General features: G+C 39.1%; 1 protein-coding gene and 1 long non-coding RNA gene across 3 annotated transcripts in view; one reads left to right on the forward strand and one right to left on the reverse strand.

The window, feature by feature from the left end:
* PTPRR (protein tyrosine phosphatase receptor type R) overlaps positions 1–15,763 on the reverse strand; it is a 138,990-nt gene continuing 123,227 nt past the window's right edge. For both annotated transcript variants that reach the window (XM_064419500.1, XM_064419501.1), the window contains exons 11-14: positions 10,931–11,041; positions 9,608–9,765; positions 7,511–7,624; positions 1–1,220 (exon numbers count right to left, since the gene is read on the reverse strand). In XM_064419500.1, the coding sequence (XP_064275570.1) occupies positions 1,127–1,220; positions 7,511–7,624; positions 9,608–9,765; positions 10,931–11,041 (477 nt within the window). In that variant the 3' untranslated portion in view covers positions 1–1,126. The remainder of the gene's footprint in view (positions 1,221–7,510; positions 7,625–9,607; positions 9,766–10,930; positions 11,042–15,763) is intronic.
* On the forward strand, positions 1,217–7,516 carry LOC135300243 (uncharacterized). The gene is made up of 3 exons (XR_010362113.1): positions 1,217–1,747; positions 1,872–1,940; positions 6,590–7,516. It is a non-coding gene; the product is annotated as an uncharacterized LOC135300243 (long non-coding RNA).

Raw genomic sequence — 15,763 nt, forward strand, 5'->3', positions numbered from 1 at the left:
TTAATATTTTATATTAAGGGTAATTTATTAGCAGTATGAAGCGAAGTCAACATCACTGCATTAAAAACTCATTACACCCTGTTAACAGACCTCCCAGTGCTGTAAGCCGTAATGCCAACTTTGCATCTCTTAAAAACAAACTTTTACTGAGCAATAAAGGAAACAGTCATAGCAGCATTTTCTTTCTTGTATAACCTGTCATGGAAGAGTCCGTATCACTAAAGGCATCTATCTCTTACTGAAAGAAATAGAGCAGATAAACAACATATGCAAAAATTTCTGTATTAATAAAAGACAGACAAATATTTAAAATCCTTACCATTTAATATATGCTACAAAGTGTCTTTTAAAAGTAGAGTGACTTACACAATTTACAAATACACCGGATTCAGGTCTGTAGCAGAAGCATGTTCTAAGACAATCAACAGTTTAGGGTAAATACATACACACTGAATAACAGACATTGTGCTCTGCAACTGCTCTGTAAGACCTACAGTAAGTACACATTTAATAGTTAATAGGATGAAGAACATATATTTCCATATAAAATATTAACTGCTTTTGAATAGTTTCAAAAACAAGATTTTAAATTTTTTTTATTATCACCTTTTTTTAATCCATAGTTGAACACTTGCAATTTTAGCAGCAAGAATATTATGTGGCCAAGAAACAAGCTCACCACATAATCAGTAATAGCACTTTACAGTACAGTTGACAGTCCATTCACAAGACAGTTTGCAAACGTCAAAGCTTTTATACACTTGTTAAATATTTCTTCTGTAGAAGTCCCAATGTCCATCTGACTGCAGCAGTAGCACATACATACATTCCATATGGCAGATATCAGCATTACATAATTAAACCCACCTTTAGATACATACACAAAATCCATGTGTAGTTTCAGTACAGTACCTTCTTTAGAAATCATTTTTGGGAAGCTCGCAATACATTCATACATAGTAAGGGTCCAGCAATCTCTGTACTTTTGCCAAACCGTCCATAATCTTTTTGGAAGTTGGCCTCAAAGCCGTCTTTCCCACTGCAGTAAACTCCTTGAAGAAGCTGCTGGTAGGTAATGAAGCAAATTACCTCAAGAGACTGACATTTGGTTTTACCCTCCTCAGCTTCACTGGACAGCTTCTGCAGAAAGTCTCCTTTCATACAGACTCAGTGCATGGTGCACAAATTCATACTGCTCGCTGGTCTGAACCATTCCACCCCTGGAAAGGAAACAAACTGCACTGAAATCTTATTTCTTAAGACTGCAACACCCTCCAGGTCCTGACAACCCCATGACCACCAGATGACACCAGCCCTTTTCTCAGTTTTTGATTTGCAGTTTGCTTGAGTAAGAGGGAGATATTTGTCAGAGTGGAATTACTTTCTTCACAGCTTATGCCATCCAGCACATGCCCAACATGAAGAATTCCCAGTTCCATCAGAGTAAGAATTGGAGAAGAAAACATCTGGCATCTAGAGTGTTAAAACTTACATTTCAAATTCAGTATATTCAGAAAGAATTTTGCTCAATCACTTGGGCAAGGAAGGCCAGATACATGGATGCAGCACTACCACTGATGGAGCAAGGAAGTATACAGAATCTGGCCTTTCATTTTTGTCCTTTACTAAAAATTTAACCTTCTGTGACCTGCAGATGGCCTGTGCAGAGAACAGCTCTTCCTGTCCTCTTTCTAACGCCTACAATGCATCCTGTCCGAACAACCACCACCTACAAAATTTTACAGCGGTGAGTCATTTCACCACCAACAATGCAAAAGAGTTTAACTTAACCATAAAAAGAACTAGTTGCAGCCAGCTTGGATTAAACACCTACTTTTTATACATTCACCTGATAACAATCAATTTTTCAGGTCTAAGTATGAGGATCAAGTTCCACATCTCCAGTACTGGTGTGATAGGAAGGGGATGTCCTACAGGAGGTAGGTGTCATAGGAGTGTTACCATTGAGCTCTGAAATTAAACTGAGCCTCTTTCTGTCAATACTGAGGTACTCGAGGTCTCCCTTCTCATGGAGCAAGGCCTCATGTTTACTTTATACCACTTCTATTATCTCATCTGCTAGGGTATTCAAAGCTATCTACTCTGCTTCTGGAAACAAGCCCTTGGTTCATCCTCAGTGTACCCTGGAGCAGCTAGTTATCTTTGGGATGATGAAAGAACAAACGGCCTTAGTGAGAATAAAGACACTGAGATGTGTGTCACATCTGGCTTCAGTTAGATCTTCATTGAAACATTTAAATTTGCAGGGTATTTGGATCCAGAGCACTGTTGGAACCAGATGTCTTGCAGGAGCAGGTCTGAAAATCTCATGAGATCCCTAACAACAAATATAGTACTGATGTACCAAGTTATTTGAAAAATGGTAATACTTCCTCAACAAGTATTGTCCTTCAGTATTAGAGAAGGTTATTTACAACGACAAGGTCCTTTTATTTTCTTCAGTGTTTCTGGATGGATAAATGGCTATGGCAGGAAAATCATAATTAAAATAGGATGTACTTCTTTAAGCAAGTGACCAGCGGTCTGTGAGCTCAGGAAAATATAGAACACCTTTTAGTGAGCCACATGGCTATCATGATATACTATTCCTAGGAAAAAAATCACAGGCCTTTAAATGGTCCCATCCAGCCCAAAATGGAGCACTCATACTTTTGCCAACAGAGACATCCACAAATTCATAACTCTTGGCTGCCTTTTGCCTTCAGCTGCTTTCCTCTGTGCTTGTTCCCTGCCTGGAGATGCAGCGAGATACGAAAGGTGATGGGAGGGCTTTGCTCTGGTCCTCTGTCCTGCCTAGTCTCCTTCCTTCCTCCTTGCTGCTGCATCCTGCTCTGCCCACGCAACCCCTTCCCAAACAGCTTCCCTCCCTGCCTTCCTCATCAAAGTTCCTCCAAGATGTTCTCTAAGGGAGTGCACTTCCCAGGTTAGATCTGCTGTGTAAAGGGGTGGGGGAAGGGAACGCATCCAGGAAGAAGGACTTAGCAGAAAGGGCAGGTTAAAACAATTTTGGCTGCACTAGGCTGTTTGTGGTGGTGATTCTCACTCCTTCCTCTTCAAAATATACAAAACTCCCAGGAAAGCGTGTGTAAGACTGTGGGGGCTGAGCCCAGCACCATGGCTCTGCCCTGTGTTAGCAAGCACAGTTAGAGGTTATGATGCTTCTGAACCTTCTATGGGCAAACAGTCCATAGCTTTGTCAGCTTAAAGGCATGTGAGTCTTATTCAGAAGTTTAGACAACTTAGCCTTGCCATTATACATGGGATTTATTTAGCCATAGTACCACAAAATGGTTTGGATTGGTAGGGACCTTAAAGACTACCTAGTTTCAAACCCCCTGCCATGGGCAGGGATCCCTTCCCCTAATATGAGGTTGCTCAGAGCCCCATCCATCCTGGCTTTAAACACTTCTAGGGATGGGAAGGTAAAGAATTTCTTCCTAATATCTAATCTGAATTTACTCTCTCTAAGTTTAAAGTCATTAGCTCTTGTCCTATCATTACAGACCAGTAGAAATGCTTTTTCTGTCTTTCTTATAAGCTCCCTTTCATATTGAAATGCAGCAAAAACATGTCCCCAGATCCTTCTCCAGCATGATCAGCCCCACCTCTCTCAGACTTTCTTCAAAGGAGAAGTGTTCTGTCCTTCTGACTATTTTCATGTCTCTTCTCTGGATCCACTGTAGCAGGCCCATGCCTTTTTTGTCCTGGGGAGCCCGGAGGTGGATGCAGCACTCCAGGTGAGGTCTCACCAGAGCAGAGCAGAGGGGCAGAATCCCCTCCCTGGACCCGCTGGCCACGCTGCTTTAGATGCAGCCCAAGTTAAAATTGCCTTTCTGGCTGTAAGTGTACACTGCCAGCACATGTCCAATTTTTCATCTACCAATATCCCAAATCCTTACCTTCATTCTTATGCAAGGCTCACATTTAATAGCAGGGAATTATCTGTGATCCCAAGACATTGGTTTGTGGAAATGTCTGTGTGGAAGAGCGTTTCAGGAGGAAATTTGCTCAAGAAGGGAGGTTTCCTCCCCTGTGTCCCTAGTGCCCAGAAGGGATGTAGCCACAGCTACAGCACCTGTAGACGTGCAGCCTTTGTCTATTTGCTAGCCTGCACTGCCAGCTACTCTGTGAGCTGCTGGGCTCTCTGCTTCTTTGAGACTCTTTGGGCTGGTGCTTGGAAGAAACCGACCCTGGTATCCTGAGGGCTCAGGGACTGTCACTATCTTTGCTCGGGTAGCAATGAGTGCATAAAAGGTCCTTTACCCTGCCTTCTGGCTTGCTGCTAGTGCAGCTGCATGCAGTCTGCTCCAGAATGAATGTGATGCAGGGTTTGGGATTATTTTTTTTTAACCTGAGGCCATTAGTCAAAACACTTAAACAATGAATTGACGCACACTGGAAACTCTTTTCATCCTGTCTGAGGAGCCAAGAGCAAAGTTATCGGATGTCATTCCAAGAATGTGCCTTTAAGGTTAAGAATGTGCAAAGTTTCTCGATGTCACAGTAAGTCTTGAAGATGCCTCACATCAAACATTTCCTGTTTCTGTTGCAAAATATAAAAAATTAACTGGAAAAAAAAGCAAGCTGAGCAGACATGTGGGTCTGTCTTTTTACAAATTCATGCAGACCATGGCTGTATTTACATACTGGGCCAATATTTTGAGTGGAACATCCATTTTCTCATATCAGCTCAGCACTGATGATTACTGTCACATCCATTCACCCCTTTACTTACACTAAACAGCTAAGAAGGAAGTGGTACCTGGACATATCCTACCTAGGAACAGCTCTGTCCTGTCTCAATCCCTGTTGCAGTGATTATTTAATACTCTGTTTCCAGGGAGAGTTACATGGGCCATTAATTAAACTATTTTCCATCATAACTTTTTACCACCACATGCAATTTGTCTGGATGCTTGTTTGGTTTGCATTGAAGATGCTGGGCAATAGGAATGTTTTGGTAAGTGACTACAACACTACTTGTGAGGCCCTCAAGTCAGCTCTTTTCTTTTTTCCTTTGCTCGATTCACTTTGGTAGAAATGTGGTCATGGACCCATGTGGTAAAAACTCCACATGAGAGTGGACATCTCTGAGTGTGTTCATTCCAGTAGTAACTTGTGTTTGGAAGATGCAGTTCTGAGTGGCCAGGAGCCTAGTGGAGATAGGATAGCAGGAACAAAATACCTCCTAGCCAGGTTGCTGGATCCCGGGCTGTCAGGTAAAACCATCCTATTCTGCTAAACTTTTTTTTTTTTTCAGTGCAATTTGATGCACAAAGAAAAAAACTGCTGGCCAGCCTCAGCACTGATCCTGCTCTGCTCATGGCTGTACCCCACTGCTAACATTGGCCGTGCTGGTAACTGCACTGCTACCCCATGATGGCCACAGCCAGCTCTTGCAGCCAGGTCCAGTGGGATTTAAGTTCATTTTGCCAGCTTCATGACATGTGTAATGACCCTGTCTCACACACCACCTGCCAACAACCACTGTGTCAGGACTGTGGCAGCAGGGGAGGCCAGTCTCATTGGGCTCTGTCCATGTAACAGTGACCCTTGGCCACTTTATGGACCCATGATCTGATAGGGCTGGCAGTGGCTACTGTAGTCTTAGGGGCTGCTAAGCCTTGCCTTAATAATCATGACTATAAACTGACTGCCTGGTTAGTGAGATTCATTCTGCAATATGGCCAACTGGAAAAAAAAAGCCAAGAAAAGAAAAGACAGGTTTTGGTTACTGAGTTTTATCAAGAAAAATGTCTTTAAAAATTAAAGCAGAGACATACACTTTGTCTCAGGCAATGCCTGAGTATATGAAGCAAGATCTCTGTAGTCTATACAACCTGAAACTTGAAAAAATACAGAAATGTAAAAATCACAATATTTAACAATTCTTCTAACAAGCTTTGTGTCATGGAAATTGCTGTTATGAATGTTTTATTTGGGTCAGGTTTCCATTCTCTTTCCAAGTTTATCTAGGACACTAATATGTAAAAGAAAGTTCATTAGGCAGATCCACTCAATAAAATTGTGTTGTCAGTTAATAATGCTGAAAATCTGGGTTGTTTTTTTATGTCTGAAATAGGAATATTAAAAGAGGCAGCTGAGACCAGAGTTTGCTTTCACTTCTATATAATAGATTGTAAAAGCAATGAGAAAAATATTTTTTCATAATAGAAATACTAAAATGGGGAAGAACTCTTCAAACCTTTCTCAATAAGACAAACAGATATTCAGAAAAGAGGTTTGGAAATTTGCAGTTGGTAATTTAAAACAGAGTAAGCATTTTTCCCTCAGCTATTCCTTCTTATTTTGTTGCAGAGATTTTTAGGTCAATAACTCCCCTTGGAGAATTTTACACTCCAAGTGGCTCATGTTGCCCTGTAAAGCTCATATTACAATGGCTAGCATGATGAAGCCATACGGGAGGGGAAGGCAGAGGAGATGATCCATAAACACAGTCAACTACATGGATTCTGGTCTTTCTGCACTTCATGGTTCCAGTACCTTTCAGAGATCTTCACAACACGAAAAATTCTCTATTAACCCTTTGACCTAAACTCTTTTTCAGCATTTGCACCCTATGTATTTTTTCCATTTAAAGAAGACACACATGTCAGAAGCAGTTAAGATTACATGGAGATTATATGACCTGTACCTACAGCAGAAGAGGAGACTCCTCTATTCTTGGTGCAATCCTGTTTATTTACTTTATATAAAATCCTGTTTTTCCAAGCAGAATAAGAAAGAAAAGTACAACTCAACCAACAGTTTCCATTGTCCACAATACCCACATCCTCCTTTAAAACACAAATCCCTCTTCAGCCATGGTTTCACAAAACAAAGCATTCTGCAACAATGCTGGCTTACACTGCTCCTGATTCCAAGCTGTGAATTCAGTCAGGGAATTGATCTGACTTCAGAAAAGTCTGGAACAAATGCCTTGGTATTTTCTTAGGCTGGGTAAATTTGCCAACTCAATTCAAAAGGACCCCCAGAACAGCTGAGGAAATAGCAACAGCACCAGATTTGTCTTTCTCCAGCACTCAAAGAAGCTACATATTCAGTGAGCCTAGATTTCTTTGTCGACCCAGACTCAAAGAAAATCTCTTGTCTCCAGATTGCCTCACCTCTCTGGTGTCCCAATGGGATGATGCAGACAGCAAGAAGAAAATTTTAGTGGAGGAAAAGAGAAGTGGAAAGTGCCCAGCAATTACAGCATTGTCATTTCAGGGGAATTTCATTTAATGGAAGTTTCACCCAGAAAACAATATGATTCCTTATTCAGGACCTAAATACCTATGTTACCTTGATTATTCAGTCAATGCAGACATAAAAGTCAGTAAAAGCAATGACAACCATTTAATGTAGAGTAACATTCAACTGTGAAAACATTTTCAGAATCATTAGTGAATCATTATTGATCATTATCAAATAATTTTGGTAATGATTTCAGAATCATTGACTGATTTGTGGTTCTTCTGGAACTCACCGATCCACTCGTAGCTGGCAGACAATGCTCAATGCATCTACAACTCCCTCTTCCTTTAACTGCTGACAACCAATGGCTGTGGCAATAAAACATCCAGTTCTTCCTATACCAGCACTGAAAAGAAGGCAAAATTTAATAGGGGTATGAAGTTCACAGATCCAGGAGTTACATGGAAAACACTAAATAGCTGTGAAAATAGGAAAAAAAAAAAAGAAACTTGGAATTGCTAGAACCCACAGTTCCTGGGTGCATGTCCAGCAAGGCTGACTTCTCAGCTCACTTTCATAGAGAGAAATGAAAATGTGCACTGTTCCAGCAGTCCAGTTGTGGGTAATTTTGAGGCTTACATTTTTTCACATTGCGCACAAGTGTATGGTAAGAAAACCAAGTTTCATTAGCACTATGAAATCTGAGTATTCTCTGGCCCAGTCCAAGCAAATTATGGAGATATGTACTGAAAAGGAGAAGAAACCAAGCTAAAACAAAAATTCAATAGGGCTTTATGTTTAAAGTCCTCAAAGTATACAGGGATTCTGCTAACCATACCTCTAACCAAGAAGGCACAAAAGACCAAGACCCATGCTGATGAAGTTAACTCTCTTTCCTGTGATTCTGCAGGCAGGACTTGGTGCCATAGCTCCCCAGGTTTCTTTCATGCCTGCTGCGAAACAGCCATTTTGGCATTTTTTTATCCCTGAGGCCTCAACAATTTTGAGGAACCTCTGCTCCACTCTGTTTCTTGCTTAAGTAATGTAGAATGCAGTGCATGCTGAATGGCAGGAAAATTGGTGGAAAATGTTAAAAAATTAATTTGGGGTCCAGGTCTTCACAGCCCTCTCACTCAGACAACAAGGGAAGAAACTGTCTGACTGGAAAATGGAGTGTGAAATTTGTAGACCATAATGTAGTGATCATATAGATAGGTGAGTTGTGACTGAAGAACTATGAATTTTAATCACAACTGGTATAATATCTTAATCACAATAGAGATGATATCGCTCTTTAATCATGAATAAATTCCTGCCCATGCTTACAGTTCTTACTGTCATATCATTCATCTCAGAAAGACATTCCATTCTTCTGAAGACCTTCATTACTGTACAAGAAAAAGGGCAATCTCAATGGCTATCCACAGATTTCTGCATTGTTAGGGAAACTACCATCCCTGATAAATACAGCTGCATAAAATTTGGGAAAGTTGCTTATTCATCACATTCTAGGTTTCAAAAATTATGGGTGGTTCTAATCTGTCCTTCATCTCTCTAAATCTCCTAAATATGGAACTGGAAAGAAGTTGTTCAAGTTGAAAAGTTCTGATTTAATGCACTTCTAGGAAAAAAAAAGAAGTATTATCCCAATTGTAAGAGATATATCATCATTGTTATAAGACAAACCAAGTAAGGAAACACTGTGTTTTTTTAAAACTTTCTGTTTTGCTTCATCTACTTCTTTCCACCAATATAACAAATTCAGTGCTACTTCCTATTATTTAAATTGCAACATGGGGTCATGAATCAATATAAAGCAATAAAATATAATTAAACTAGAATTATTAGAAGGTCATTCTCTGGGGCGTTATAATTTGTGTGTGTAAGGCTCTATTCTTGAGTAGTGAATAACACTTTGCTCTTGAATAGCCAGCCAACTGCTTTTGTGAAGATGTTCACAATTGCAGTACCATTTTGGTCTCCAAATTTGTACCTGGTTCTTGCTCCTCAAAACTGACTTGCTTTGCAATATGCTTTGCCTATTGGTCACTAGGCACTGCATCTGAATTAGGTATGTAATCATGCACCAAGACAAAAAAAGTAAGCAAATCATAAGTAAGAAACAAAAGGAAAATAATTTTTCCAGCTGGTCTATCAAAAGCAGAGTTCATTAGCAGAAATAGAGAACAGTTCAGAAGCAATCTGCTAACAACAAAGGAATTCCCTCCAAAACTCATATCCTCAAATATGAACTAAAAAAGTCAACTAACATGAAGAGGAACTGGGGAATTTTGCTTTTACCCAAACACATTCTTTAGCAGGGCTATTTGATGCAATTTGCTGTAGCCTTGCCTTAGGCAGTCACTTAAGAGAAGGACTGGCTAATTACCTGCAGTGCACAACGACAGGCCCTCTGCCCAGGGATTCCAGCCTGTCCTCTTCCACGTCCAGCATGAGCTGCAGCAGAGGCTGAGCGCTGTCGGGGGTTTTGTGGTCTGGCCAGGATGTGTACCAGTAGTGCTTCACACTGCGGGACTGACTCCCTTGCTGGAAATAACACCGAGATTCTGTATGAACAGTTGTCTTCTTTTTATTTCTTACAGTGTATGGTAAAAAGACAGCAAAAATCTTGCGAGAGATTAAACAGTTTTTGTATTAGACTTGGAGGATGTAACTGTGGATGGAACTGATGTGCTTCCAGACACCCAGTTATAAGAAGGGTTTGTGTACCTGAAAACTTGGCTGTTTTTCCAGCTGTGTAAGGTCTGTTTTCTGACTACTCACTTTTCCAGCTCTGAAAATTCTGTTCATCTGACTACTAACTTCATGACTCTATTGTCAGTTGGGTATTGTCAGACATCTGTGTTATATCAGCAACAACATCTAGAGAGAATAGCTTGATGTGGTCTTCTGAATTTCTAAATTATCACATATTTCTACCTTTTAAGGTCATTATAAGCTTCTGATACTAAAATTACAAGGGTATTGAAGTTAAAGATGCAGAACTGTCCTTCTAGATTAACAGGATATCCCAACTTGTTCAGTTATTCTCTCCAAAAGAGTCTGCTACCACTTACTTCAACAAGGGGCTAAATATGGACTAGGGTAATTTGTACTGGATGACATGATTTCTGCTCACTTCTCAATGCTGGGGCTGAATCTAAACAAATTTTCCCAATACATTATTTATTGTAATGCTCTGTCAGGAGTAGCAGGTCAATCTGATAGCATGGGAGTGTAATAGGGGAGTTTACTCAGAAGAGGAGCATCTGTCTTATTTCACACAATTAATGTTTAGTGAGAACCAGGAAAGCATGAAGGTTTCTTTATATACTTCTTTTTAGCTTCTCAGGTAGGTTATAGTTGCACTCAGCACACAACATGAGCAGCATATCTTTTTTTAGAACAATGCTATGCTAGTTCTGTCATTAACTAAAATCCCTTTGCCCTGGCAATGGAAAAAGGGCCCCAAAACAAATGCAATTCAAGAAAATGAAAATTGCACTCTCTTTTGAAGCCTTTTCTATTGCCAGAGTCATACAAACTGGCAATACAATAAGTATTCCAGTACTTTAATCTCAACCCTATCCTGCAGCTTCATAGTCCCTCATGCAAAAATTTATACCCTTAAAAAAAGCCAACACTTTACCTTCATTTAACAATAAAGTAAAGAGAGCATTGTGAATGATGCTTCTCAGATGCAGATTATTACCTTTATTGTAAGCTGACGGACAGTGTAGTTTTTGCATTCTTGCACACTGTTAACAAGGACTTCAACCTTCCCATAGATTCCTCTTTTTTCCGGCCAATAAAGCACACATTTCTGGAAAGCAAGCATCACTGTCATCAACAAACTGAATCCTGGAGCCATATTCATATCTAATTTTTATACAGAATGTATTTGTCTGCAAAATTCAGATGAATTTAACTGAACTGCTATTCTTGTCAGAAGTATTTCTAGATAAGATTTTGCAGAGCTTTACTGAATGCCTTAGGCCTGGTTTTCAGGATCTGAGTTTTACAGTATAGATCTCTTCCACAAAACAATTTGCACAGTTGTTTTTATTCTTAAAAGCTCAGTGAAGTTCAGTTATAGGAATTATTTTCCACATTCAAAATTAAAGCTTTTTTTTCCTCCTAAAAAACTCTAAAATTCAGCTTTTGAAGTTTTAAAAATGGTTTTCAGAAGTTTTCTAAGTCTTTCCAAATGGGATTTCCTTCTGCGCAAGATTCAGAATTTGTCTTCTGCTCACAAGACTTTTTATCCCATGTACTCTCCTGGGCCCTGATACAAGCAAGCATGTAAATGTGTCTTTAGATCTTACTAAACTCAATTTGACTTAATGTGCATGTTAAAGTATTTTGAAGAACCTGAGCTGTTTTACTATATAACTTTCTGTAAATTTGTGTTTAAAAAAATTTCAGTCTTGCTAGAGCTACACAGAATTTTATGCAGAATTCTCAATGAATCAATAATTTTACACTATTTCAGCAATTTATCTGACAAACTTCTACTAAAAAAGAGATGAAGAAAGAGTATTTACAAGACAAATAATTTTATTTTCTCCTTGCAATAGTTTGCTTATATTCTGCAGTATTAATTTCAATTAGAGTATCTCACAGGCTAGATGAAAACAAATATCTCTGTTGTATAAATACTTCTCTACAAATATATGTTTATTCCCTTAGGAATGTAAGGTGTTTGATAGCCACATTTTCTGAAAGAATGCTGCCCAGTCCAACTCATTCATTAAATAAAAAGACTCCCCAACATTTAAAGGAAACCTTCTGTTTTAATATCCAATACACAGGTATAAAAACCCAACCAACCAACCAAATAAACAAACAAACAAACAAACAAACCCCAAACCCCAAGAGAACAGTTCTACAATAATAGGAATCCCAGAAAGACCTTGTTTGTATGTCCTCACAAACTCTTGCTGAAGCAACTGGTATACATGTAGATAGACAGTAGCCTACATTATGCAGTAAAATGAAACAATGCCTTTAATATAATTAATTGCCATAAAGCATAACTTCCAACAAATACTGCTAAAAACTATCCAGAAAAACAATCAGTGGAATGCAAGGCTTTACCACCAGGTGTGATATTTAAGTTGCTACTTGATAACCCAATAGTGGATTGAACTGAATCACCTCAGTTGTATAAATGCTTTTCTAAAAATAGATGCCCATTACCTTAATAGTGTAAGGTGTGTGAAAGCCACATTTCCTGAAATAATGCTGGCCATTCTGACTGGCTTCGTTCAAATCCTGTCTTTTGCAGAACTACTCGAACATCCTAAATTTGCTGTCTCCCCGAAGAGATCGAGAATGGCAATAAAATACTCAGAAATTTGTATGAAAAAGAGTGTTCACAAGTTCCACAGTCTACCCATGTGACACATATAGTTACTATCATCTGCCAGATCTGCAGTTCATGCCCCTCCCTGGGAGTGTAGTTTTCAGTGCTAATATGGGAAAAAGAAAAGTCTAAATACACAATTGTGCCCTGACAATCAACAATAGCTGAGTAAACTCCTGAGACTTCTTGATAAATGTGAGCAGGCAATGCTCACTACAAAACCTTCAGGCACTCCAGAGGAGTGTTTTTCTTGACTCTTTCCCAGAACTGGAATTGGCAACTTGTGCTGGGTGGACAATGAAATGTGGCTGTTCATTAAAATAACTTTCATTCAACAGTCTATCTACATTTAGTGAGATACAATGGATTATTTTTAACACTGTTGCTGTGCATCCTTTAAAAATACTGTTTGTTGCTGCTTTAAAAATAGCCTTGAAAATACAGGTGGGATAAGCTGATGCAAGCACTTTTAAGGAGTATGGAATTAACATGTTTTTAAAAGTTAACTGAAAAAAGGGAAAAAAAGATGGTGGTAGGAGTGATAAAGTTATCAGATACCCAGAAAAGAATATAAAAAACCTCAGGACCATAATAAAAAAAAAAGTAAACCGCCTCAAGCTGTCGTACATAAAAGAAAATTATTCTCTGGTAGGTACATTTTAAACCCGTTCAAACATCTGGTAGAGCGGATGAAGAGTCTGGTGTCCAGCCTCATGTGTGCAAGCAGTAAAAACTCACTGCACACAGTGTTTATCAGAAACAACCAAACATGGCCCCTCCCCACCCCCAACTAAACATTCCTTGACAAACAGGAAGTTTTTACAAGAAACACTCTCTCACATGACTTTTAATTGATTTCAGCCTTTGTCCTTCCCCCTGCGACAGGGCTGCCCGCTTGGGCTTCCTTCCATTCCCTCTCCTGTCTCCTGGCATGCCCTATCCCATGCCCACTGGGTGCCAAGCTTCATGGGACTGCTCCTGAGGTGGATCTCCATAAGTGAGTGGGATCTGGCCCTGCCGTGGTCTGGGGCTGGCATCTGTGATTTATCACAGTCAGTGCTTTCAACTTGCCAAAGCTGCATCTACTGGAGCCTGGTCCCCAGCTCTCCCAAATGGAGGAAGGCTTTTCCAGGTGACATGGTGTTTATAAGCCTTTACATTCTCTGGATTTGGACCCTGAACAAAATAAGTTTAAAAATTCTCAAATATTTGTGCAGTTGTTTAAGTACAACTCTGCTTCGGGGGTATTTCTCCATATAGCTCTACCTCTACATTTACACATTAAAGGTCCCAATAACACAGCAGTAAAGAATAATAACAGCAAAGCTTCAATTCCAGAATCCCTGTTTACTCTTGCTCTCTATTTAATGTCATTACTAACTCAAGGAGGAGTGGTACACTTTAAGAGGGCTTGCAGGATTTGCCTTCATATACTGAAATCCTCACAGTTAGCACCAAATCTTCCTAAGTTCTTCCAAAACCTATATATGGTACCAATACTCAACTTAACTAATAAGTCATCTTCAAAGAGGCTTATGATAAGTCTATAAAAGGTAGGATTTCTGAATTCCAAAATCTACTTGGCTGTATATATAGACAATATATAGATCAGCTGGGAAAAAATCTTACATGAAATATGGCATGAGCTTTAAACAGTGAGTTAACAAGATTGTCCTAGATAATTACTAGATTATCTAATTACTAACAAGATTTGCATTATCTGAATAATCTGATGCATCAGGCAGTATTAGTTCTCTTTTCTTGCAGAATGCCGTACAAGACTACAAGATTCTTACACTTCCAAAATATGTTTCCTGTTTAACAGCTAATGTGGCTAGTAAGTTTTGAAGGCATAAATGCTTATTATTGATGTAGTACATAGCTCAATGACAAAAATCAGCTGATACCACAGAAGTCTATAAATTTCTCTATGAAATAATATATATATGTCTGTGACATTCTTACATCCCATGTATTTATTTAAATTCCACTGCTCAGTTGTTCTGACTAAACTCAGTAATATATAAAATTGTATGTGCCTTGTGTGTAAAGCTTTGGAGGATTGTGTCCTAGAATATTAGCACAGAATTAGAGATGGCCACCTTCATTTAGTGATTTATCTCACTCTCTCAAAGTGGGATGGATCACCCTCTGGAGGTGACTACTGCTTTTTGAACACAGAGGGTACCTACATCACTAGATGAGATGTGGTTTTCTTCATAGTAACCCCAAAATCATGACCTAGTTTCCAAGTTTCTCACCAGTTATTCAGGCAGAAGCTCCTTTGCTGTGGACTCTCCTTGCACAGGTAGATTTTCAATTTGTTCAAACATTCTGCAGTTTTGAGAACAGATTTTACAAATTCTGCATGTTTCCTTTGTACAGCTGAAATAAATATTTTTCTCAGCACTCTACACTCATCTCTTCATCCATCTTGCAAAACCCCACACTTACCACAGTAAGTCTAAACCATTTTTGATCTGATACATGGAAGTAATCCTATAGTAACCTTTATACATCATAATTTCACACAATTCCAATTGATAATGCAAATTTCTTACATCAATATCTTGAACTAGAACACTAATGTCCCAAATATTTTTTTATTCAAAATAAATTAATTTATTGTTGAGATTAAGGTTTTTAATGTTCTCTCATTTGAGAGCTACTTCATTGTACATTACTTCATACATTAGAGTACATCATAGCTCAAATGAAGGCTGACTGGTGTTACACCAGCTGAGGAATATGGCCTATACACAAGAGTTGGGTATGGAGGTTTATTTGTTTAGGGATGAATGTGGATGAGTGGATAAATATGCTTGCAGATATGAAGGTACTTTATGTCTGTATACTGCAGATGTACCTCCCTGAAAACGATGGAAATAAAGCAGACCCCAGAAAGGAAAAAAATACCAAGTGTTACTATGCCAAATAAGATGTGCTTTTGCCTTCTCTACAGAGGACAAATATTTTAGCAGTGAAGATAACAGGCTGAGCATGGCCAATAAGACTTTGCTTTCTTTTCAATGGCAAACAAGGTATCAGGAGGAACCTGCTGACAGTGGGAAGGTTTCTAAGGTTTCTAGACAGGACAGCTTGCACAAACACAGCTTCTCTATATAGCCTGGGAATGACTTGAGATTCCTCACCCTTTCTATGTGGAGGAAATTACCATTG

The sequence above is a fragment of the Passer domesticus genome, chromosome 5, assembly GCF_036417665.1.
Source record: "Passer domesticus isolate bPasDom1 chromosome 5, bPasDom1.hap1, whole genome shotgun sequence".
Classification (NCBI taxonomy): domain Eukaryota; kingdom Metazoa; phylum Chordata; class Aves; order Passeriformes; family Passeridae; genus Passer; species Passer domesticus.